This window comes from Jaculus jaculus, chromosome 1 (assembly GCF_020740685.1).
Source record: "Jaculus jaculus isolate mJacJac1 chromosome 1, mJacJac1.mat.Y.cur, whole genome shotgun sequence".
NCBI lineage: Eukaryota > Metazoa > Chordata > Mammalia > Rodentia > Dipodidae > Jaculus > Jaculus jaculus.
Genome location: NC_059102.1, coordinates 171,382,377 through 171,407,975, shown reverse-complemented (window position 1 = coordinate 171,407,975; position 25,599 = coordinate 171,382,377). Strand labels below are relative to the sequence as shown.

The 25,599-nt window shown below is 42.9% G+C and overlaps 2 protein-coding genes and 1 pseudogene across 4 annotated transcripts; 2 read left to right on the top strand and 1 right to left on the bottom strand.

Annotated features, from left to right (window-relative positions):
• Window positions 1–541: 541 nt before the first annotated feature.
• Med19 (mediator complex subunit 19) lies at window positions 542–10,004 on the bottom strand. Its single transcript, XM_004667721.2, has 5 exons — window positions 9,709–10,004; window positions 2,616–2,872; window positions 2,357–2,453; window positions 1,979–2,073; window positions 542–936 (listed from the first exon to the last, which is right to left on the bottom strand). Exons 1-5 carry the CDS (start codon window positions 9,923–9,925, stop codon window positions 868–870), a joined length of 735 nt encoding a protein of 244 aa, XP_004667778.1. The 5' UTR covers window positions 9,926–10,004; the 3' UTR covers window positions 542–867.
• Window positions 10,005–10,139: 135 nt separating this feature from the next.
• On the top strand, window positions 10,140–24,868 carry Tmx2 (thioredoxin related transmembrane protein 2). 3 transcript variants are annotated; one of them, XM_045154398.1, is made up of 8 exons: window positions 10,166–10,485; window positions 17,686–17,746; window positions 17,987–18,100; window positions 21,554–21,630; window positions 22,305–22,411; window positions 22,582–22,647; window positions 22,739–22,868; window positions 23,969–24,097. In XM_045154398.1, the coding sequence occupies exons 1-8, from the start codon at window positions 10,297–10,299 to the stop codon at window positions 23,972–23,974; spliced, it is 750 nt and encodes a 249-aa protein (XP_045010333.1). In that variant the 5' UTR covers window positions 10,166–10,296; the 3' UTR covers window positions 23,975–24,097. The 3 variants fall into 3 exon arrangements, with proteins under 3 accessions (XP_045010339.1, XP_045010333.1, XP_045010330.1); XM_045154395.1 differs by having other exon boundaries at window positions 10,177–10,485; window positions 24,023–24,868; XM_045154404.1 differs by lacking the exon at window positions 23,969–24,097 and having other exon boundaries at window positions 10,140–10,485; window positions 22,582–22,636; window positions 22,739–22,831.
• Window positions 11,942–12,803, top strand: LOC101598126 (annotated as a pseudogene).
• Window positions 24,869–25,599: the final 731 nt, after the last annotated feature.

Genomic DNA, 25,599 nt, shown 5'->3' with positions numbered 1-25,599 from the left:
TGTGTGCCTCACATTTTGCAATTCCAGCATTTTGGAGGTAGAGGTAGGGGAATCTGAAGTTCAAGGTTCTTAGCTACACAGTAAGCTAGAAGCCAGGATGGGCTACATAAGACCCTGTCCAAAAACAAGAGAAAGCTTGTTTTCCCACAACAATCCAAATATATATATATATATATATTGATGGTCTTATCTAGCCCAGGCTGACCTGGAATTCACTCTGTATTCTCAGGGTGGCCTTGAACTCACTTCCTCCTACCTCTTGTCTCCCAAGTGCTGGGATTCAAGGTGTGTTTCACCACACCCAGCTTTCATTTTCTTGAATAAGAGAAGTGTTTATCTTATCCGTGCACTTGGTTCTGAACATTATGGGCAAGCTATTTTATGTCTACTGTGTAAAAGTATTATCAAGCTATGTCTCATTTTTAGACCATATTCCCCAATCTTATTTTGATGATTTCCCTGCCTGTTGAGTATCCCTTATATCTTCTCTTAAACCCTGACTCTCATAGAAAGGCACTTACCTCTTAACAGGGAGCCACACTTTAGCCAGTTCAATAAATGCAATTTTTTAAAAGAAAAAAATCTAACAAGTCCTGAAATCAGACAAACTGCAAAAAACAGGGAAAGGAAAAAAAGAACAGCTTTCTGGGAGAATAGGAATGTCCATGAGAAAGCCAACTGGGCTGAGTCTTAAAAAGGCAGGCCTTCTGTCTTCTAATGTGTATTAATAACAATCAGGCTCAATAGGAGCTGGTCCTGTCCCAGCTGCCGATGCCCCAAGGCAATGTCCAAGAGCCTGGAAGATAACTTTGTCAGCAGGTTCATCAGTAAAACAGGAAAAGCCATCCTTGCAGTCCAGTGGTCCTGTTAACGGAGGCTACTACTGCTGCTGGCCTGGGAGCTGCCCATCCCTGGGTGGTCTGGACTGTGTCGGTTCTAGAGGAGACAAAGAGTAAGAAAATTTAGGAACTAAAGAGTCAAGCCTGTAACGTCAGCTACTTGGAAGGCTAAGGTAGTTAGAAAGATTACCAAGTTCAAAGCCTGCCAGGGCAATACAGTGATACACCTCTCAAAATTTCTTTTTCAGCTGGGCATGGTGGCGCCTTTAATCCCAGTATTCCAGAGGCTAAGTTCAAGGCCAGCCTGAGACTACAGAGTGAATTCCAGGTTAGCCTGGGCTAGAGTGAGACTACCTCAAAAAAAAAAAAAATTTTTTTTTTTTTCTAAAACAGGGCTGTGAGCCAAGCGTAGTTTCACACGCTTTTAGTTCCAGCACTGAAGAGGCTGAAGTATGAGAATGACTATGAGTTTCAGGCCAGTCTGGGCTAGAGTGAGACCCTGGCTCAAACACAACTAAAAGGCTATGTATTTAGCCCAGTGATAAAACACTTGCCTAGCATGAGTAAGGCCCTAGTTAAATCTCAAGTACCTTGAAAATAAAAAAATAATTAAAAAAAAGAAACCATAACACAGGAACTAGCCTTAGTCAGTGCTATAATAAACCTCTTGAGTTTTTAAGCTTGGTCCAACTTGAGACAAAGGACTACTCAAACATACTCAAAGTACATTACATACTTGCATGAAAATAGCCTTGTATGGGCTGGAGAGATGGCTTAGCTGTTAAGGCCTGAGAAGCATAAGTACCCAGGTTTGATTTTTCCAGGTCCCACGTTAGCCAGATGCACATTGTGGCACGTGCACCTGGAGTTCATTTGCAGTGGCTAAAGGCCCTGGTGCGCCCATCCTCTCTCTCCCCCTCTGTCTCAAATAAGTAAATAAAAATGATTAAAATATATACTTAAGAAAATAGCCTTATGTAACCTAGTATAATAATCAAAATAAAGCAAATACCTAAGATGATATTATGTAGGAACACATGAAATCAACCTCTACAACTGTGAAAAATAAAGTTCTTTTTATTTAAAAAAAAATTGCAGAGGGAAGACTCACTTAGCTTTATCAACAAGCATCCATTTACCTTCTTTTTCTTCTTCTCTTTCTTTTTCCTTTTCCGTTCAGGATCCTCCTCTTTTTTCTTTTTCTTCTTCTTGTGGTCTGAATCAGATGGTGTTTCTGTAGGAGACATTAGGCATCTATCACCTGTTGAATTCAAAATCTTCTGCTATGAAATCTTATGGCCCCACAGAAACTCTCCTCAGGGGCAAATGCTTTTTCCTCTGTGGCCAGAAAGGATGCAAAAATGCTGACAGACCTGCTGTGCCAAGTACCTATATGTCCAAAAGACTCCAATGCATTACTTTCTTCTACAGGAGAATTTGAGAGTCTAGATTTAATTGTGACGGCCATACCCCAGAATCAGGTCAGTTTCCTTGCTCTGAAGACAGCTGTTGCTTACCTGGGGGAACAGGGTCCTGGGTACGGCTCTGTTTGTGCTTATGCTTATTCTTCTTCTTGGGAGGCTGAATGTGCATCAGACGACACTGCTCTGGCAACTGAAGGAACCAAAGGAAGGCCCAGGTGAGCAGAGGGGGGAATTCTTTTACTCCCATCTGTTAGGCTAAATAAATTAGGAAGAAACAGATATGGACAGAAAACTACCTCCATGCATTTAGGCCTCCCCATTTACCACCTTCCCGAAGAAGAGGGGAACTCACCGGGCCAGTGTGGAGGCGGAAGCCAGACAGCATTGTCCCTGTGATAGGATTAAAAGAACCACCAAGAATAGGTGGCTTCTCAATGAGGGAGCGGAGGCTGCTGTTATCATGGGAACCAGGCAGATCAATCATGCCTGGCAGATCAGGCAGGAAATTACTTAACTTCTCCTTCACCTTCTTGCCACAGAATTTATTATAGGCCTGTTCCAAGTTGTAGTGTGTGATCAGATTGGTGCTGCCTGTCAGTTCTGTGCTGCCTAGAAAACAAAATGAAGAGGTTAGTGCCAGAGGTACTGAATCACTGTTACTGCTTAATGCAAATAATCTTTTATAATTCTTAATTTATTTATGAAGAAGCACCAAAAGGAAATGCAGGTTTAGCATCCTAATCTGAGAACCTGAAAATACTTGACTCCAGCACACAAAAAAACAAAATCAGATTTTTGCCGGGAGTGGTAGTGCACACCTTTAATCCCAGCACTCGGGAGGCAGAGGTAGGAGGATCACTGTGAGTCTGAGGCTACCCTGAGACTGAATTCCAGGTCAGCCTAAGCTAGAGTGAGACTCTACCTCAAAAAAACAAAACAAAAAACAAATCATATTTTTGAAGTAGAGATACTCAACTGAAAAAAATCTAATATTCCAAAATCTGAAACATTCCTGTCCTAAGCACTTCAGAGATGAGGAACATAACTTATAATGACATACCAGTTGGATGTGATGGTACACACCCGTTAGTAATTCCAGCAATCAGGCAGGACAGTTGTGAGTTCAAAGCCAGACTGGGTTATTTAGATCCTGTCTCAAACACTACCCTCCCCCTAACAAACACATACACAAAAATAATAGTAAAAAGAAAGTAAGAATCAACAAGAAAAAGAGCAAAGTAGGGCAAAAATGGAGATTGTTCTTCTAGCCCACAGAAGAAAAACATTTTTCCTTAGACTAATTAGAATAATTTGCATGACACACTGTTCTAAGAACTTTTTTTTTAGTTTAAAATTGTTTTTGTTTTTCAAGGTAGGGTTTCACTGTGGTCCATACTGACTTGGAATTCACTGTAGTCTCAGCATGGCCTCAAACTCACGACAATCTTCCTACTCCTGCCTCCCAAATGCTGGGATTAAAGGTGTGTGCCACCACGCCCAGATTTTTATTTTTTTAAGCTCACAGTAATCCTCCTACCTTAGCCTCCTGTGCTGAGATTAAAGGCATGCCTGGCCTAAGTGCTTTTAAAAACAAAAACAAAAACAAAAACAAAAAAAAAACTACTTGTGTGTGTGAGACAGAAAGGGGTGAGCAGGCCAGGTTTCTTGCTGCTGCAAATAAACTCTAGATACACACACCACTTTGTGCATCTGGCTTTACATGTGTATAAGGGAATTAAACCGGGATCATCAGGCTTTCCAAGCAAGTGCCTTTAACTGCTGAGTCATCTTGCCAGCCCCTATATGCACTTTATAGTGTCCTAGTGGGTCCTGGGGAATCGAGCCTCAACCCCGGGGTCCTTAGGCTTCACAGGCAAGCGCTTAACTGCTAAGCCATCTCTCCAGCCCCCACCTGTTTCTTTAAATATCCAACCCAAGCCAGGTGTAGTGGCACAAACCTTTAATCCCAGCACTTGGGAGGCAGAGGTAGGAGGGTCACTGTGACTTTGAGGACACCCTGAGACTACATAGTGAATTCCAGGTCAGCCTGGGCTAGAGTGAGACTCTACCTCAATATATATATATTTCTTTGAAATACAGGAGAGAGAGAATGGGCACACCAAGGCCTCTAACCACTGCAGACCAACTCCAGGTGCATGTGTCATCATGTGCATCTGGTTTAGGTGGGTTCTGGGGAACTAAACTCAGGCCCTTAGGCTTTTCAGGCAAGTGCCTTAATGGCTAAGCCATTTCTCCAACCCTGGCTTTTTTTTTTTTAAGCAGAGAGAAAAGAGGCCCAGAACAGAGACAGAATGGACACACCAGGCCTCCAGCCACTGTAAACAAGTTCCGGATGCATGTACCATTTTGTGCATCTGCCTTTAAGTGGGAACTGGGGAATCCAACTCAGATTGTTAGGCTTTGTAGGCAAGTGCCTTAACCACTAAGAAATCTCTCCAGCCCATGACTGACTTTTTCAAATATGTATTAGTAACTTAACAAATACCAAAGAGCAAGGGCAGAAAAATCTAGGGGCTACAGAGTAGCTCAGCTGGTAAAGACCTTGTCTCACATACCTGAGTTGAATGCAGAATCCATGTAGAAATGCCCAGCATAGTAACATGCCCCTGTAATCCCAGTGCTGAGAAAGTGGAAACACGGGGATTCCTGGGGTTTTATGGCCAGCCAGTCTAGCTTAATTGGTGAGCTCCCATCCAATGAGAGACCATGTCTCAAAAAAAAAAAAAAATAGGTGTATTACATATGCACATGTACCTGTGCATATACATTAACACACACATTTTAAAAGATCTTTTTGAGGTAGGGGCTCACTCTAACCCAGGGTGACCCGAAACTCACTCTATAGTCCCAGCCTGGACTGGGACTCAGCGATTCTGCCTCCCGAGTGCTGGAATTAAAGGCGTGTGTGCACCACTACACCAGGCATACATGTGCATATTTAAAAAGCAGAAATATCTAGCCAGGCGTGGTGGTGCACACCTTTAATCCCAGCACTCGGGAGGCAGAGGTAGGAGGATCACTGTGAGTTCGAGGCTACCCTGAGACTTCATAGTGAATTCCAGGTCAGCCTGGACTACAGTGAGACCCTACCTTGAAATAACAAAATAAAAAAGATAAACAAAAAAAAAGCAAGTAGAAATATCTAATAACTTCATTAGTAATTATTATGGACAGGGTAGAAATAACAAAAGTGACTTCTTTACTATTAGTCACTTCATGTTCTGAACTGTGAGCACAGAGATGATATCTTGTTCGTGTACTGCTACTGCCAAGCACAGTACACAAAGTAACTGCTCAATAAATATTTATTAAATAAGTAGGTACTTTCTCTCTATATCCAGGTCTTACTCCATCCACTTGCACTTACTGCTTTTTATGACCTCTAAAAAAGTTGAAGCCTGGCAAGGTAGTACATCCTTGTAATTCTAGCATTTTAGAGGTGGAGGCTGGAGGATTAGAAATTCAAGGTCATTGTCATATATGAGAATGTTGGTGGTGCACACCTTTAATCCTAGCACGCAGGAGGCAGAGGTAGGAGGATCGCCATGAGTTCAAGACCACCCTGAGACTACATAGTTAATTCCAGGTCAGCCTGGACCAGCGTGAGACCCTACCTTGAAAAAGCAAAAAAAAAAAAAAAAAAGGTTGAGGCCATCCTGACTTCCATGAAGTCCTGTTGTAATCAATACATACAAATGTACATACATAAATAAGAGGTGGGGGGGTTGCTGGAGAGGTTGCTTAGTGGTTAAGGTATTTGCCTGCAAAGCCTAAGGACCCAGGTTTGATTACCCTCAGTACACACGTAAACCAGATGCACAATGGGGCACACGTGTCTGGAGTTCGTTTGCAGTGGCTAGAAGTGCTGGTGCACCCATTCTCTTTATCTGCCTCTTTCTTATTCTCTCTCAAATAAATAAATAATGTATTTTAAAAATAAGAGCTCAACTTCCTGGTTTTTGTTTTTTGTTTTTTGAGGTAGGATCTCACTGTGGCCCACGCTGACTTGAAATTCACTATGTAGTTCCAGGGTAGCCTTGAACTCACAGTGATCCTCCATCCTCAGTTTCCCAAGTGCTGGGATTAAAGGCATGTGCCACCACGCCTGGTGAGTGGTTTTCTTGAAACACTAAATCCTGCCCTTATCTCTATTTCAATATATGGCACTCATTCTCTAGGTATTTTTAGAAAGCAATAGACCTTGTTTCAAAAATCTCATTTGCTGGGCTGAGAAGATGGCTTAGTGGTTAAAGACACTTGCTTACAAAGCCCATCTGTCTGGATTTGATTGTCCAGTACCATGTACAGCCAGATGCATACACACTTACAGTTCATTTGCAGTGAAGAGGCCTTGGCACATCCATCCATCCATCCATTCATTCACATTCTCTCTCTCTCCAATTTTTCTTTTTTAAATCTTAATCCCAGCGGTTGGAAGGGTGAGGAAGGAGTATCCTGGTGAGTTTGAGGCCAGCCTGGGCTATACAGCTCCAAGTCAGCCTAATTCAGAGTGAGTTCCTACCTCAAAAAAAAAAAAAAAAAAGTTAAAAAAAATCTCAAAAGCTGGACATGGTGATACATATCACTAATCCCAGCACTTGGGAGGCAGAGAGAATATTGCTGTGAGTTCAAAGTCACCCTGAGACTGCATAGTGAATTTCAGGTCAGCCTGGGCTAGCCTGAGACCCTATCTTGAAAAAACAAAACAAAACAAAACAAAAAACACCTACCAGAGCAGAGATCCATAAGCTCCTAAGAGCTCATCACTGATATAGACTTAAAACTTACCCACCATGGCTCAGGGAATTTTGCAGAAGAGGGAGCAGAAAGATTGTAGGAGCCACCGCTTGAGACATCATGCCCAGAGGCATCCCTCCCCCCAAATAACTTTCTGCTGCTCCGACAACACATAACCCGCAACCCTATACAGGAATACCTCACTGAGGAGGGTTCCCAGTGGAATGGGGCAGGGCTGAGGGAAAAGAAGGTACCAACACATGTGTCCATACGAAATATGTTGTTAACAATAATTTTAAAAAATCTCGATAGGGCTGGTAGAGTGCTGGCCTAGCATGTGCAAGGCCCTGAGATTGATTCCCAGTATAGAAAGAAAAAAAAAAAAGCTCAAATTCTGTTGCCACTAAGGCCTCATCATATTTTACTTCGACTTAGTTTTGGAGCCTAATCAATATTATTCTATGCAAAATTCCTAACCCATGCAAGTATGTCTCTGTATCTCCTAGGAAAAAAAATCCTTACCCTATTTCCTTTCAGGTTCTTCCTAATTTTCACCTATATGAATTCTTCAAGGTTCAGTTCAAGTTGCATCTTATTTTTGCTGTCATTTTGGATAAGAAAACAGTTTAAAAACCATCAGAAAATAAAGCTGGGGAGATGTCTTAGTGAAGACAGTAAAAAATAAAATAAGCACCCAGGAGGCAGAGTTAGGAGGACTGCCATGAGTTCAAGGTCACTCTGAGGACTACATAGTGAATTCCAGGTCAGCCTGGGCTAGAATGAAACCCTACCTTGAAAAACCAATAAATAAATAAGTAAATAAAGGCTGCAAAGGTGGCTTAGTGGTTACAGCACTTGCCTGCAAAGGCAAAGGACCCAGATTCGGTTCCTCAGGACCATGTAAGCCAGATACACAAAGTGGTGCATGTGTATGGAGTTCTTTGCAGAGGCTAAAGGGCCTGGTGCGCCCATTCTCTCTCTCTCCCTTTTTCTCTCTCTCATAAATAAAAAAAACCATCAGGGAAGCCTTGTGTGATGGTGCACACCCTTAATCCCAGCACTCTGGAGGCAGAGGTAGGAGTATCACTGTGAGTTCCAGGCCACCCTGAGACTAAGTGAATTCCAGGTCAGCCTGGGCTAGAGTGAAACCCTATCTCAAAAAAACAAAAACAACAACAAAAACATCAGGTAGTTTTTTTTTTTTTCCAATGTAGGGTCTCACTGTAGTCTAGGCCGACCTGGAAATTATTATGTAGTCTCAGGGTGGTTTCAAACTCATGGCGATCCTCCTACCTCTGCCTCCCGAGTGCTGGGATTAAAGGCGTGCGCTACTATGCCCGGCTCAGGTAGTTCTTAATATTGCTCCCTAAGTCACAGTTGCTAATACAAGTCATGACCACAAAGTAATGAAACTGGCATAAATAGGAAATAACACTATCTTTAGGACACATATTTTGCATCCCTAATGAAAATAAGCCACTTAATAACCAGGCTTACTAGTTGCTCCTTGTCTCACCGCAAATATATGCAGACTGGTTGATCTAAATAAATATAAACAGAATACGCTAGGCAAGATCATTTCCTTATGCTTCATTCGGGTTGGAGAGAGGGCAGAGCAGTTAAGGCACTTGTTCTTATGCTTGTTTTTCTTTTTAAATTTGTTTTACATTTATTTATTTGAGAGAGAAGAAATGGGTGCACCAGGGCCTCTAGTCATGGCAAACAAACTACAGACACGTGTGCCATCTTGTGCATCTGGCTAACGTGGATCCTGGGGAACTGAACCTGGGTCCTTTGGCTTTGCATGCAAACGCTTAACCGCTAAGTCAACCCTCCAGCCCAATCTCATTTCTTTATGTAGAAGTAGCTATCTCCTATTCATGCATAGCTACTTTATGTTTAATCGTTATCTATTCAGAAAAAGTTCTGTCATCACTCTAGCTATCCTGTTATCTCACAGGATTAATCACTATTTTTTTTTTTTTGGTCTATACTTAGCTCCTCTAGTAAAATGTAAACTTTAAAAAGTCAAGTATTTTATCAGTCTTCTACACACTGTCTTTCCTGCACTTGCAGTGAAAACAAGGGCTCATAGATGTGAGGCAACTGTGCTACCACTGACACTCAACTCAATTTCCAAATAACTGTATGAATGAAAGAATTGAGCCGGGCATGATGGCTTTGAGTTCGAGGCCAGCCTGAGACAACATAGCGAATTCCAGGTCAGCCTGCACTAGAGACTCTACCCCCTAAAAACAAACAAAAAAAAAATCGATTTAATTTTAATCCTTTCTTTGACTTTTCAACAAGGAAGGGAACTTGCCACAAACCAGTAAGCTTGTGGCAGGCTTTAAATTAAATCCTATCCTAATAGGTCCCCCAGGAATGTTAAATTTGAGTTCCAAAAACGGTTTCAGTGTGAGTGTGTGTGTGTGTGTGTGTGTGGTGTCACAAACGTTGGGAACAGAGCCCGTTCCCAGAGATCACAGACACTCACCCAGCCATATACAATCCATCCCTAAGAATTCAAGTCATCCCTTAGATTGTGAACCCAAATCCTTCCGATTTCAACCAGCATCAACCAGCCACAAATTGCTTAGGTTACTTTGTATCCTGACAGCTGGCTGATAGCCACACCCATCATCTAATCTGTGATCTGACTAGCTGGTTTAGACCCTACCACTCACCTGGCAGTTCCCGCATTAGGTAGAAAGGGCCACCACCCGCCGTAGACTTCTCTGCGCCCGTAGGGGCCGAGGTCGCAGTTGGGGGCGGAGCCGTGCTGGGTCCCCCACCCGCTGGAGGCGGAGGTGGGGGTGGAGGTTTTCCTGAGCCGAAGCCTAGGGCGGCTGGGGGTGGTGGGGGATCAGCCTGAGCCCCAAACAGCGCCGTGAAATTCTCCATCGTACCGCCACTGCGGCGAGGCCTCGGTATGGGGCGTTAATGAACTTTATTGGACAACAGTTTTACAGGGTACTGCCCTCCTCTGAGACTTTGCTGCCATTGGAGGAGTGAGGCCCCACCCGCCTCCTTCCGGAAACTACTTCCGTCGCTGTTTGAGTGCGTCCAGAAAGGGCTCGCTAAAGTCTTTCTCTGACAGCTCGCACACCCAATGAGACGACTGGCTAGATTATTGACCAGTAGAGTAGCAAGGGCTTTTCCTGACCTACCGCGCGGCCAATGAGATTTACATCCGGGTCCAGGGTATTGCAGCTGAGATTTGGCCCGACAGATGTCTCCATGGTGAGAGAGGCGGGACCAGGCGTCTGGAAAAGATGGCGGTCCTGGCGCCTCTGATTGCCTTGTTGTACTCCGTGCCCCGGCTCTCCCGATGGCTGGCCCGACCTTACTGTCTCCTGTCTGCCCTACTCTCCGCCGCTTTTCTTCTCGTGAGGAAACTGCCGCCGCTCTGCCACGGTCTCCCCACGCAGCGCGAAGATGGCAACCCGTGTGACTTTGACTGGGTGAGCGCCCGCGTCCGCAGCCCACGACCTTGACAGGCCCGGCGCCGGCGGGTGCTGCCCGCACGAGCTTCCTGGACGCCTGGGGCTGGGGCTTGGGGTGGAGCGGGCTCTCAGACGCGAGCGGAGAGCCCCGGCCGGGACCGATCTGAATCAGTGCTTAAGGTGGGAGAAACGGGGACCACACTAGTCGAGGCTGTGCCGCTTTGCCCAGGGTCTTCTCACGCAGCCCACGCCTCTGTCTGTCGCACCATTCATTCCTGCCATGGCCCAACCAAGTTTTAAGTACCACTACAGCCTTCTGCAGCGACCCTCCAGGCGAGGCCAACCTTTTGACACTGCGACACGATGTTGTCATCTAGAGTTCTCGCTTGAGAACCGCACGATCCTTTTATTTAAAAAAGAAAATGCTAAAGGAAAAAAAAGTCACATAACGTGTTAATGGTGTTGGGCGAATTCATAGCTGTCCTGTGCCGCGGGTTGGACAGGCCTGAAAGCCTTCCAAGGAGCCAGTGAGGGCGACTAGGCGAATGGTAGTATATCCATTCATTTTAACAAATTGATCGCGGTGCAATTAGGTGACTTGCCCAAGGTCACTCAACTAGTGAGTGAAATTTGAAACTACCTGCATACACTTCCCCTTCCTCCGTCCCTCCCACCCCCTTCCTTTGCTTTTACACTCTCGTTCTCTCCCTTTCACACATTTTTGTTTGTTTGTTTTTCAAGGTAGATGGAATTCACTATGTAGTCCCAGGGTGTCCTCGAACTCACAGCAATTCTCTTGCCTCTGCCTCCCGAGTGCTGGGATTAAAGCCATGTGCCATCATACCCGGCTCCCTCTTTTTCCTTTTGAGGTAGGGTCTCACTATTTAATCCTGGCTGGGGTCCAATTTGTGATGATCATCTCTTGCTTCCCAAGTGCTGGGATTACAGGCAACTTTATTTATTTATTTATTTAGTTAGTTAGTTTAGTTTAGTTTACTCTTTTTTTTGAGATGCTGATGATCAAACAAGGCAGTTGTCTTTTGTTTTGAAGTAGGGTCTCACTCTAGCCCCTGATGACCTGGAGCTCACTGTGTAGCTACAGGCTGGCCTCGAACTCACAGATCCTTCCACCTCAGCCTCCCAGGCACTAGGATTGAAGGTGTGTGCCACCACAACAACAAAAGATCCACCACTATCCCGCTTTTTCTTTTCGAGATACGGTCTCTCTATATCTCAGGTTGAAGTGGAATTCACGGTGTAGTTTCAGGCTGACCTTGAACTTACTACAATACTCCTACCTTTGCCTCCTGAGTACTGGAATTAAAGGTGTGTATCACCACACATTCTGCATCAAAAGATCCCATTTTTTTGCATTTTTTGTTGGTAGACACAGGAGAGTTCAGTGGCCTGCTCGCTAGCTCGGAGGTGCTGGTGGGCTGCGATCCATCGGAACCTTGGCTCTCCCTGGAAAGGGAGGGAGGCTTCCTGGATTGGCCCCTCCACGTGGCAGTCAGCTGGAAGTTGCTAGGACTTCTCTCAAACTTGTGTGCTGAGGAGACTCAGATGTTGGCCTCAGCTCCTAGGCTGAACTCAGCAGATTGGCTCATGAAAACTAGGGTCTGACAGAAAGCAGCATCTATTATCCTGGGCTTGGCAGCGAGGAAGAGGACAAGTAGTGGAATTCCTGCAATCTGAAAACCACACTGAATGGTGACATAGAAGCTGAATGATGGGTGGTGGAGAGAGGTATAACATTCCAGACCCTCAATCTAGAAACGTTAGTAAGAACCAACAGCAGCTTACTAGACAGAAGACTAAGGATCAGAATTCCCAGATGAAGATTGTTCACAAGAAAAAAGAATGAGGACATAGTTACAAATCATCAGCAAGCACCTGGCAGGAAGAACAATTTTTCTAATAATCCAAATTGGAACTCTAGTCTATCAAGTCCCAGTTTGCTTTTTAAATCTCAAACTAACCAGAACTATGCTGGAGCCAAGTTTATTGAGCCACCATCACCAAGTGTTCTTCCCAAGCCACCAAACCACTGGGTTCCAGTTTCATTTAATCCTTCAGATAAGGAAATAATGACATTTCAACTTAAAATCTTACTTAAAGTACAAGTTTAAGATGAAGTACTAATATTTAAATTTAGCACTGTTTACATAGTCATGAATTGGTCTGAACCAAATTGACTTAAAGAGGTAAAACTTGTAATTTACAAGTATAATCAAGACTATCATTTATGTGCTGTTTGCATGGTGACATATCAGTGCAATTTAAATAATTGTACTTGATACAAGTGAACAATTCAGGTTGATTTGGGAAATAGCACTTTTAAAATTGTCTATTGTGGAGACAGTAGTTTACAGTCAGTCAGGTTATAGCTGACTGAAAAATGTAGACATTAGGAAATTAAATGTCCTAAAGGCACCTAACTGCCAAAAGAAAATGAATTTTTACTAAAGTTATCATTTTACTAAATTGTACTTATTAATTGGTGTATGTGTGAAGGTCAGTCAGGCTTGCTAGAATAAAACAGTCTATGTCCAAGTGGCCCTGTTTTTTGGATTTCACTCTGGCCCAGGCTGGTCCTGAACTCAGTGATCCTACCTCAGCCTCCCAAGTGGGCTGGGATTAAAGGTATGTGCCACCATGCCTGGCTTTGTCTGTTTCTTAAGTATAGTGGATATGCATCTGCCTGCAGACGGACTAATTTTTTTTTTAATTTTTGTTTTTATTTATTTATTTATTTGAGAGTGACAGACACAGAGAGAAAGACAGAGGGAGAGAGAGAGAATGGGCGCGCCAGACGTGTGCGCCCCCTTGTGCATCTGGCTAACGTGGGACCTGGGGAACCGAGCCTTGAACCAGGGTCCTTAGGCTTCACAGGCAAGCGCTTAACCGCTAAGCCATCTCTCCAGCCCCGGACTAATTTTTTTTAAACTGATTTAAGTACCTAGAGAAGAAAGAGCCATGTAAATACATATAATAAGCTTGTAACATATGTAACGTTTTCTTTCATCCTACAAAGACTTATTTTAGTATGAATTTGCTGGATGTATGACCATGGACTTTTTTCTACAAGGGCCTAATTTTAAAGGTCCCCAATTATTTTAAAGAAGCTTATCCTCATGCTAAAGTGCCAGTGTATGTACAATTGATTTGGTTTTAAGCTACATATCAAAGTAAAACCTAATATTAAGCTTATATTAAAAGATTTAAGCTGCTAGGACATTTCCTATTTTTGAGATTTAAAATTTAGTACAGGATCTCCACTCTATTCCCCAGTCTTTAAACCCAAAGATTCATTTTTGTTTTCACCAATCCTGATGAGACAGTGCTTGGTTCCAGTGGCTCTGATGCTTTTGGTGATTAAGTGCAATTTAGGGAGACTAAGGGAAAAGGTGTAATCTCAACCTAAAGGGTGAAAATACTAATAGCTGTTGATGCTACTAATTTGATACCTGTATTTTGCTGTTGACAAGGAAAATTAGCTAAGTTGTAATTTTCCAAATTCTGATGCAATGTGGAAATCTTATTAAGCAAGGCAAAAGTAGATTAAAGAAATCAAGGAAGACTTCCAAGAGTGGGAGAGGTCCTCAAAAGAAATGATGGGGTTACTTAATGCATACAATGTGAGTTTGAAGCATGAAATTAAAAAAAATAAATCCTGCTCAGTAGCTTGCTTTTATTAAATAACTTATGTTGATAAGACAAAAAAAAATCAAAAAAGATCCCATTTTTTTATTAATGGTTTTATTTTTATTTACTTATTTGAGAGTGACAGAGAGAGAAAGAGGCAGATAGAGAATGGGTGCACCAGGGCCTCCAACCACTGTAAATGAACTCCAGATGCATGCGCCACCTTGTGCATCTGGCTTACATGGGTCCTGTGGAATTGAGCCTCAATACTGGGTCCTTAGGCTTCATAGGCAAGCACTTAACTGCTTTAAAGAAATTAAACTAAATTAAATTTATTTATGAGAGAAGGGGAGAGAATGGGCATGCCAGGACCTCTAACCACTGCAAGTGAACTCTGGACACATGTGCCACCATGTTCATCTGGCTTATGTGGGTTCTGGGGAATTGAACCTGGGTCCTTAGGCTTTGCAGACAAGCTCCTTAACCACTAAGCCATCTCTCCAGCCTTCTTTAAAAATTATTTTAATGAGCTTAATCCCAGCACTGGGGAGGCAAAGGTAGGAGGATCGTCGTGAGTTCAAGGCCACCCTGAGACTCCATAGTGAATTCCAGGTCAGCGTGGGCTAGAGTGAGACCCTACCTTGAAAAAAAAAAAATTACATATGTATGTATGTATGTATTTTAATGAGAGCTATCTCTCTAGCCAATTGGTATATGATTTTTGTTGTTATTGTTGTTGTTGTTGTTTGAGGTTGGGTCTCACTAGCCTAGGCTGACCTGGAATTGACTATGTAGTCTCAGGCTGGCCTCAAACTTGCAGCTGTTCTTCTACCTCTGTGTCCCAAGTACTGAGATTAAAGCCATGCACCATCATGCTGCCTTATGTGATGTTTTCTCACTTTAAAGAAAATGGGATTCAAAATTATAAGGGAATAATAATAAATATTTTAGTAAATGGAGAAGACCTGAAAGTTTTAGTGCTTTATTTGATAGAAAAAAATTGTTTTGTTCATGTGAGACAGAAAGAGAAAGAGGCAGACAGAGCCTATGCAGAGTGTGATGTACAGCAGACCCATGTGAACACCCAGACGAAAGAAAAGAATTGCATTGGCCACTTTACTAAGCATGAAGATGTTGCCCACATGTTGCTCCACAGTGACTGAAACACAAGAGATGTCACAGGTCAAGTTGGTTATAGGCTCCTGAACCTCATTCCCCATTTCCTGAGATATTTTGAAATGGGAGTACGAAGATGACAGAAGTCCAAGTTCAAACTTAGCCTTCACATGAAATGTGGGATGGGTTCACTAAATAATGCTCCTCCCATAACATAAAAAAAAGGTACCTCCACAGGGCAGTAGACCTAACCGAGTCACTGAGAAGCAGTTTAAACTTACTGGATCTGCGGTTCTTCATCATCACAATGGCACTGAGGAACATCAGGATCTCCACTTCTCTCTGGAATATAATCAGTGACAAGAATGCTGTAAACACAGCTGGTGGGAGGGCCTTCAGCTACTGCAAACAATTCCAGACGCATGTGCCACCATGTGCATCTAGCTTACATGGGTCCCAAGGCCCTGCTGTACCCATTCTGTCTGTCTGTCTCAAAATAAAATAAATTTTTTTAAAAAGCAGCTGATGAAGGAAAGAAAACGTTTTATTTCAGTTTATAGTCTCAAGGGGACACTTCAGCATGGCAGGGAAAGCATGATAGAACAGAGCCTGGGACTCACATCTTGTCACACCACCTGGGAGGTGAGCTAGTCTATGAATACCCAGTGTGGCTAAACTAATAGACCTCATGGTCTGCCTCAGTAACATACCTCCAGCAAGACTCCACCCAAACTGCCAGCAGCTGAGGAACAAGTATTGAAAACTCATGAGCCTATGGGTCCATTTCATTCAAACCATCACAAAAGGTATATAATGATTTTTTTTCTTACCAACAATTGGTTATTTCTGTAGCAGATACTAGCTGGATGACCTCTCATACAATTCACTTTAAGTATTATATTCCTGAAGAGTGTCAGATTCTATAGGTTGAAGGCTCAGTCCACAAGATCGCCTGCATATCAGATACCAATCAGAAGTAATACATTGTTGTTTGTACATTTTTAAATATATATATTTGAGAGAGAATGGGCACGTGGGAGCCTGTAGCCACTGAAAATAAACTCCAAATGTATATGCCACCTTGTGCATCTGGTTTACATGGGTCTTGGGGAATCAAACTTGGGTCCTTTGGATTTGCAAGCAAGCACCTTAAGGAAGCCATTTCTCCAGCCCAGCACTTATACTTTTTTGATTGACTGACTATATTTAGGGTTCCCAGTATCCCTTCTTTGGTTTGACTAATTTGTTAGAGTAGCTTGCAGAACTTAGTGGAAACTTTTTTATATTTACTGATTTATTATAAAGGATACAGGTGAAGAGGGAAGTATAGGTTGGAGTTATGGGGGATTGGGTGTGGAGACCCCATACCACCCTCAAGGAACACTTATTTGTTCAATTATCTAGAATTGCCTCCAAGCCTAGTTCTCTTATGTGTTTGTAAGTTTCACCAGGTGTAGTGGTATATATCTGTAATCCTAGCACTGACGTGAATTGGAGGCTAGAGTGAGTTAAGAGAGTAGTCTCAAGAAAAGAAAAAAAATAGACCCATGCTATTTGTTGCACGCTGCATGTGTACACAAACGTGCATATATATCCATAGTATCCCCTCGCCCCATGCATTTTCTCTCCAGTATCCTAACTATTCTTTCTTGCAACCTTTACTCTTGCTCATTTGGTACTTACGTTCTAGAAGGTGAGAATGATCTATAAGCCAAGTTGCTCTGAAAGCCTCTTCAGCTCTGGAATTATAACAGAAGTACATGGATCATCACTGTAAATGTGGGTGGACAGAATTATTTAACTTCAAATGGATAGTCATATACTGTATTACTGGATTAAGAAAGCTTCCCAAGTAGGTGGGTGTGGTGCTAATCCTAGCACTCAGGAAGTATAGGAAGAAAATTGCATTGAGTTTTAAATTAGCTTGGGCTACTCAGTGACATAGTTTCAGGTTACAGAGTGAGTGGGACCCTGTCTTAAAACAAAACTACCCAGCATAGTATTTCATGCCTTTAATCCCAGCACTCAGTCATGCCTTAAAAAAAAAAAAAGACCAGAAACATAAAGCAAGCAAAACGAGGAAAAGCAAAAGAAAAGAAATCATAAAATGGATTTCTTGAAAGACATCAGCCATTTTGGTCAGGATAGAAGTAAACCTAGCTCTTCTGTTGCTTTTCCAGTGTTACCTTAGCCAATTCCAGTTACTTTTTTTTTTTTTTTTTTCCGAGGTAGGGTCTCACTCTAGCCCAGGCTGACCTGGAATTAACTATATAGTCTCAGGGTGGCCTCAAACTCACGGCGATCCTCCTACCTCTGCCTCCCTAGTGCTGGGATTAAAGGCGTGCGCCACCACGCCCGGCCAGTTACTTTTTTATTGTTCCCATTACCAATTTGGTTCTCTTGCCTTGTCTCCCATCAGCTGTGTTTACAGCATTCTTGTCACTGATTATATTCCAGAGAGAAGTGGAGATCCTGATGTTCCTCAGTGCCATTGTGATGATGAAGAACCGCAGATCCAGTAAGTTTAAACTGCTTCTCAGTGACTCGGTTAGGTCTACTGCCCTGTGGAGGTACCTTTTTTTTTTATGTTATGGGAGGAGCATTATTTAGTGAACCCATCCCACATTTCATGTGAAGGCTAAGTTTGAACTTGGACTTCTGTCATCTTCGTACTCCCATTTCAAAATATCTCAGGAAATGGGGAATGAGGTTCAGGAGCCTATAACCAACTTGACCTGTGACATCTCTTGTGTTTCAGTCACTGTGGAGCAACATGTGGGCAACATCTTCATGTTTAGTAAAGTGGCCAATGCAATTCTTTTCTTTCGTCTGGATGTTCGCATGGGTCTGCTGTACATCACACTCTGCATAGGTGAGGAAACTGCCCTTGTTATATTTAGGTTCTTTGATAATAATAATATCAAAATACAGACTGGGGAGATGGCTTAGTTATTAAAGGCACTTGCTTGCAAAGCCTAGGTTCAATTCCCCAGTTACCCATATAAAGCTGGATGGATGTTTGCAGTGGCAAGAGACCTTGGTGGCCCATACATACATACACATGCTTAAGTAGAAGAATAAAAATTTAACCACAGAAAATCAAAATAATAAAGTTCTTGATAAAGACTTTACTTTGAGGACCAAATGCCAACCCCAAACAAGGTTTCTCCTTACCACCCCTCCTTTTTTCCCCTTGAGGCAGGATCTCACTATAGCCCAGGCTGACCTGGAACTCACTCTGTAGCCCCAGGCTGGCTTCAAGTTCACAGTGATCCTCATACCTCTGCCTCCCAAGGGTGATTACACCTGGCTTATTTTCTGCATACGCGTGCTCATGTGTTTATGGGTATGCCAGGGTCTGTTGTTGCTGCAAGTGAATGCTCATCTTGCACCTAATTAATTATATGTGTAGCTCAGGTGATAAGAATCTATAGAGACTATATTTTATTCCATACAGAGATTTAAGTATCATTCATTCTGGCTTTTTTTTTTTTATTTTTTTTTTTATTTTTCTAGGTAGGGTTTCACTCTAGCCCAGGGTGACCTGGAATTCCCTTGGTAGTCTCAGGGTGGTCTCAAACTCATGACAATCCTCCTACCTCTGTCTCCTGAGTGCTGGTATTAAAGGTGTGCATCACCATACCCAGTTGTTGTGTTTTTTTTTAAATTGGTTTATTTTTTAATATGAGAGGAGTACACATTAATTGAAGAAATGCATACAATATCAAAAATGTACACCAGAAAAAAACATCATAATGTTACCTTTTTGTTGTTCTTTCCTTTCCTTTCCTTCCTTCTTTCTTTCTTTTCTTTCTTTTAGAAACATAGTTTTGGTATGTATCCTTGGCCAGCCTGAAATTCACTATGTAGTCAGCACAAACTGACTTTCAGCAATTCTCCTGCCTCATCCTCCTGAGCACTAAGACTGTAGGTGGGCAACATATGCTAGCACATTTCTGATTTGGAGATAACTATCAGTTGTTGTGCTTTTTGTTTTTTGTTTTTGAGAGAGGATGGGCGCACCAGTGTCTCCAATCATTGCAAATAAACTGCAGATGCATGCACCACAATGTGTACCTGGCTTACATGGGTCCTTAGGCTTCACAGTCAAGCACCTTATCTGCTAAGACATCCCTTTTTCTCCCCTTTTTAATAGTCTTTTAGCTTACTTGTGAGCAGAGAAAGATAGAGAGAGTGAATGGGTATGGGTGTGCCAGCATCTCTTGCAAATGAACTACAGATGCATGTTCCATTTTGTGTAAACAGATGCCTGCGCCACCTTGTGCATCTGGCTTACGTAGGTATTGGGGAATCAAACCTGGGCCCTTACGTTTCACAGGTAAACACTTTAACCACTAAGCCATCTCTCCAGCCCTTTTTCTCTTCCCTTTTTTTTTGGTTCATTTTTATTTATTTATTTGAGAGTGACAGACAGAGAAAGAGGCAGATAGAAAGGGGGCCTGGGGAGAGAGAATGGGCGCGCCAGGGCCTCCAGCCACTGCAAATGAACTCCAGATGCATGCCCCCCGCCTTGTGCATCTGGCTAATGTGGGTCCTGGGGAATTGAGCCTTGAACCAGGGTCCTTAGGCTGCACAGGCAAGTACTTAATCACTAAGCCATCTCTCCAGCCCTCCCCCCTTTTTTTTTTTAAATAATTTTTTTTTAATTTTATTTATTTATTTATTTATTTATTTGAGAGCGACAGACACAGAGAGAAAGACAGATAGAGGGAGAGAGAATGGGCGCGCCAGGGCTTCCAGCCTCTGCAAAGGAACTCCAGACGTGTGCGCCCCCTTGTGCATCTGGCTAACGTGGGACCTGGGGAACCGAGCCTCGAACCGGGGTCCTTAGGCTTCACAGGCAAGCACTTAACCGCTAAGCCATCTCTCCAGCCCCCCCCCCCTTTTTTAAAAGGAAATTATTTCAGAGAGAGACAGAGAAACAGAGAGAGAATTGGTGCATTGGGGCCTCAGCCACTGAAATAAAAATTCAGATGCCACCTAATGGGCATGTGCAATCTTGCACTTGCCTCACCTTTGTGCATCTGGCTAAGATGGGATCTGGAGAGTTGACCATATAGGTCTTTAGGCTTCATAGGCAACTGCTTTAGCCGCAAAGCCATCTCTCCAGACCCCCTTTTTTCTTTTTCTTTTCTTTTTTTTTTTTTTTTTTTTTTTTTTTGCTTTTTAGAAATAGGGTCTCACTCTAGGCCATGCTGATCTGGACCTCACTCTAGCTCCAGGCTGGCCTTGAGCTCATAGGGATCCTCTTACCTTAGCCTCCTGAGTGCTGGAATTAAAGACGTGTGCCACCACACCTGACTCTTTTGATTTATTTTTTTTAAAGCATAGTTTTTCTCTCTTTTTTTTTTAAATCTTTTTTATTTATTTATTTATTTGAGAGAGAGAGAATGGGTGCACCAAAGCCTTCAGCCACTGCAAACAAACTCTAGACACATGTCACCTTATGCAGCTGGCTTACATGGGTCCTGGGGAGTTGAACCTGAGTCCTTTGGCATTGCAGACAAGTGCCGTAACCACTAAGCCATTTCTCTAGTCCTTTAAAATTTTTTTTTCACAATTTGTTTTTATTCTTCTCCCCCTCTTACTCCCAGCTCCTCTGTGCACTCCCATCCCACTTCCCCCACTAATATCCTGCCCTTTTGTGTTTAAAAGAAGAAATTGCATGTTAAGAAGAAGGAATATGGGCTGGAGAGATGGTTTAGCAGTTAAGGAATTTACCTGCAAAGCCAAAGGACTTTAGTTTGATTCCCCAGGACCCATGTAAGCCAGATGCACAAGGTGGCACATGCATCTGGAGTTTGTTTGCAGTGCTGGAAGCCCTGGTGCATCCATTCTCATTCTCTCCTCTATATCTCTTTTCTCTCTCAAATAAATTTTTAAAAAGTATTAAATTGTAACTATAAAGAAAAAGACAATTTGCTTTTTTTTTCTTTTCAATTTTTTTTTTAATTAACAACTTCCATGATTGTAAACAATGCCCATGGTAATGCCTTACCTCCCCTCACTTTCCCCTTTGAAACTCCATTCTCCATCATATCCCCTCCCCATCTCAATCAGTCTTTTATTTTGATGTCATAATCTTTTCCTCCTCTTATGATGGTCTTGTGTAGGTAGTGTCAGGCACTGTAAGGTCATGGATATCCAGGCAATTTTGGGTCTGGGGGGAGACAATTTGCCAGTGTTCTATATATGCTCACAAAATGAGTACTCTTTGGCAGCTGAAATGTCTGAATGGGTTCAGAAGTAAATTTGTAAAAGGCCTTATGTGTTTTCTTCTCTGACATCTTTTTTCTTTGTTCAGTGTTCCTGATGACCTGCAAACCCCCTCTGTATATGGGTCCTGAGTACATCAAGTATTTCAATGATAAAACCATTGATGTGAGTGTCCTTCCTTCTGTTTGTTTCTTGAGTTCCTAGTTTGTGATTTTGCACTCTGTGTTCATCAGCCAGGAGTAGCAACAGTGCTTCAAAGTGGAAGTCAGCAGCTGAGTGTGGTGGTGCATACCTGTAATCCTAGTACTCAGGAAGTTGAGGCAGGAGGATAGCCACAAATGGAGGCTAGAATAAAGTACATAATGAGTTCCAGGCAGTCAGAGTTTACATAGACCTCTTTTCCAAAAAAAGGCTAGAAGGATGGCTTAGTGGTTAATGCATTTGTTTGTGAAGCCTAAGGACTCAGGATCAATGCCCCAGGACCCACATAAGCCATATACACAAGGTGGCACATGCATCTGGAGTTCATTTGCAATAGCTAGAGGCCCTGGTGCACCCATTCTTTTCCTCTCTGCCTCTTTTGCTCTCAAAATAAACAATAAATAAAAGGCTGGGGATGCAGCTTATAGTACAGTGCTTCCCTAGCATGTGCAAAGCCCTGGGCCCAATCCCAGTATGGTAAAAAATTAAAAAAAAAAAAGAGAAAGAAAAAATAAAATGTTAGACTAGAGGCACTGACACCACGGTTTATTGTGGAGCCAGGGGAGAGCCAGGATAAGGATATGAACCTTCCCAGATACCTATGTGGTCCAGCCCACACTCTTCCCATTGTTTGGCAGGAAGAACTGGAACGGGACAAGAGAGTCACTTGGATTGTGGAGTTCTTTGCCAATTGGTCTAATGACTGCCAATCATTTGCTCCTATTTATGCTGACCTCTCCCTCAAGTGAGTAGTGCAAAGGGAGACATGGTGGAAATAAAATATTATAGCTTCTTTCTGTTTTGGCTTTAAATTTGGATAACCAAAGTTGTTTCCCATTCCTTCTCCAGATATCTATATTTCCACTTCTTCCTTTCTTTCATTTTTAAGTATGCTAAATAATATATTCTTCATAGGTACAACTGTACAGGGCTAAATTTTGGGAAGGTGGATGTTGGACGCTACACTGATGTTAGTACAAGGTATGTAGACCTGGGTTTGTCAGTCTGAGCAGGGAATTACATATAGCAGTGTATACTGGTGCATTTACAGAGTCTTTTCTGGGTTCTGTAGGTACAAAGTAAGCACATCACCCCTCACCAAGCAACTCCCTACCCTGATCCTGTTCCAAGGTGGCAAGGAGGTAATGCGGCGGCCACAGATTGATAAGAAAGGACGAGCTGTCTCTTGGACCTTCTCTGAGGTACCTAAAGAAATGGGTCATGGTTTAAAGAAGTATCTAAAACAGTTCGTGGGCTTTAAGCATAATCTGGATTTGAGTCCTAGATCTGTCATTTATGCACTAGTTGTTCTTTTCGGTTTTTCATGGTAGTGTCTTGCTCTAGCCCAGGCTAATCTGGAATTCATTATGTAGTCTCAGGGTGGCCTTGAACTCATGGTGATCCTCCACTTCTGCCTCCTGAGTGCTGGGATTAAAGGCATGCGCCACCATGCCCAGCTGTTTTTTGGTTTTTCGAGGTAAGGTCTCATTCTAGTCCAGGCTGACCTGGAATTCACCTGTAGGATCCTCCTACCTTTGTCTCAGAGTGCTGGGATTAAAGGCATGTGCCACCACACCCAGATGTGCACTAGTTTTGAAAATAGAGACTAGTTACTATACCTTATTCTTAGTTAGCTCTTTCAGCAAATTTATATGCAGACCTGCTGGACTAGAGAATAAATATTGGTAAACATGCAATTTTTGCTGGTAATATAGCTCAGTTAAGTTGGTAGAGTGCTTGCCTAGGATGCATGAAACCCTGGGTTCAGTTGCCATCACTCCATACCCTGGGTCTGATGGCACATGCCTTTAATCCCAGCACTTGGGAGGCATAGGTAGGAGGATTGCTATGAGTTCATTTGAGGCCAGCCTGAGACACATAGTGATTTCCAAATCTGCTTGGGCTAGACTGGGACCCTACCTTGAAAAAGAAGATCATCCTGGTTACATAGGGGACAACCCAGGCTACAATGAGACTCTATCTAAAAAAAAAAAAAAAAAAAAAAAAAAAAGGCAGGTGTGGTGGCACATGCCTTTAATCCCAACTCTTGGCTGGCAGAGGTAGGAGGATCGCTATGAGTTTGAGGCCAGCCTGAGACTACATAGTGAATTCCAGGTCACCGTAGGCTAGAGCAAGAACCTCCCTCACAAAACCAAAACTAAAATTAAGAAGAAAAGGACACAGTCTCTCTCTAAGGTGGGTGTTTTTCATCTGTGGGCAGTTAGGTACAAGTTATTTGAGCATATTTCTCCCATCTTCTTTCCCCCTTTCTTACATTGTCTAAATACTTTTTATTCTCAAGCTCTGAACTTTGCTTTTCAACCCAGACCCTGACGAAAGCATCTCTTCTGCACAGGAAAATGTGATTCGGGAATTCAACTTGAATGAGTTATACCAAAGAGCCAAAAAGCTATCAAAAGGTGGAGATAATATACAAGAGGAGCAGCCAGTAGAGGACGAGCAAAGCAAGAAGGACAAATAGGAGCCCCACCTTGTCATTGCTTCCTCTCCAGTCAATGCTGGGCACCTTAGAGGCCCTGCCCCTGCTGTTACCACAAGCCTGCCTAGAGGCGGCAGCCTTTTGTTTGTTTCTTTTGTTTGGCTGTGCCAGGGTGAGGCCTGGTCCTGCTTCTGATTTTGAAGAGGCATTCTCGGGGAATCATCAAGCACTCTACTGGAAGGCCTGATCTGCCCTGGCCAACTGTTTCTCTGAGAGAGAAATCTCATATGATGGAAATGGAAATGGTCCTTTCAAGGTTGAGTCTGTGTGTAAACTGCTGTCCACTACGTGGTCGCCTCAAATCTGTGGTTTCAGTATTCCTCCTAGTAGACCTATGAAACCTAGACTAAAACTCTTAATGTTAGATGCCAGAGTACAGAGCACTAAGGTTTTCTTCTCAAGGACCCTTGCTTTCCTTAGGCCCTTCTGGCTTGATCTATGACATTCATTAAGAAACTCGATCCTAAACTTACCACTGATCCCAAGCAGATGCCATCAACCAGAGTTTTCATCACTGAAAATAGTATTGATTGATCTTCCTATATTGTGGAAATTTAGAGAAAGGGGAATGAAAACTTGAGATGTTCCTTTGGTCGGACCTGGAGGAGAGAGCCCCTGGACTGGACAGTTGTCTTCTTCTGTCACTGTTCATGTCCAGTTGATCATTTGCCATAATAAAGAGGACCAGCGTTTTTCTTTTGATTGCTTCTCTGTGTTTTTCTTGTATTAGAAAAGTCAGGTTACAACTTGAGGGATGGCTCAGTGGGTAAGAGCCTTGTTTGCTGTGCACTCATGAGCACCTGAGTTTGATCTCCAACACCTTTGTAAAAATCTGTTTTGTGGAAGCATGCATGTAACCCCAGCAATAAGGAGGGCAGAAACAGGAGGATCTCGGGCTCACTGGTTAGCCAGTCTAACTGAAAAATGGTGAACTCCGGATTCAGTGACTGTTGTAAGGAAATAAAGTAGTAGCGAGCACTGAACATCCTTTCCTAGCCTCCATCTGTATGTACATAACTGCATGCATGTGTATACACTTCACACACAGTGCAGGTACCAAACCGACCAAAAAATAAAAATTGTATATAGAAAAAAAAATGCAACTTCAGAGGAACTGTTCGTATATTTTGATGCCAGAATTGAATCCAGGGTCTCCACATGCTAAACTATACCACAACTAAAAACTTGGAGGAGAGGGTCTTGCTCTGTTGCAGAAGCCGGTGTAATTGTCCAAGTAGCCGCGACTACATGTGCTTGCCACTGTGCGTGGCTCCTTAATTTTTCCCCCCTCCCATTAAGGCAATTTAAGGTGATAGAGCCCCCAAATGCCTTTCTTTGCAGTGAGGAGTCTCCATTCTCTGTCCTTGAACTCAACTTGAGTCCCTCCCCAGGACAATTGCCCCCTTCTGAGAAGGCTGCACCCTGTCTAGAAT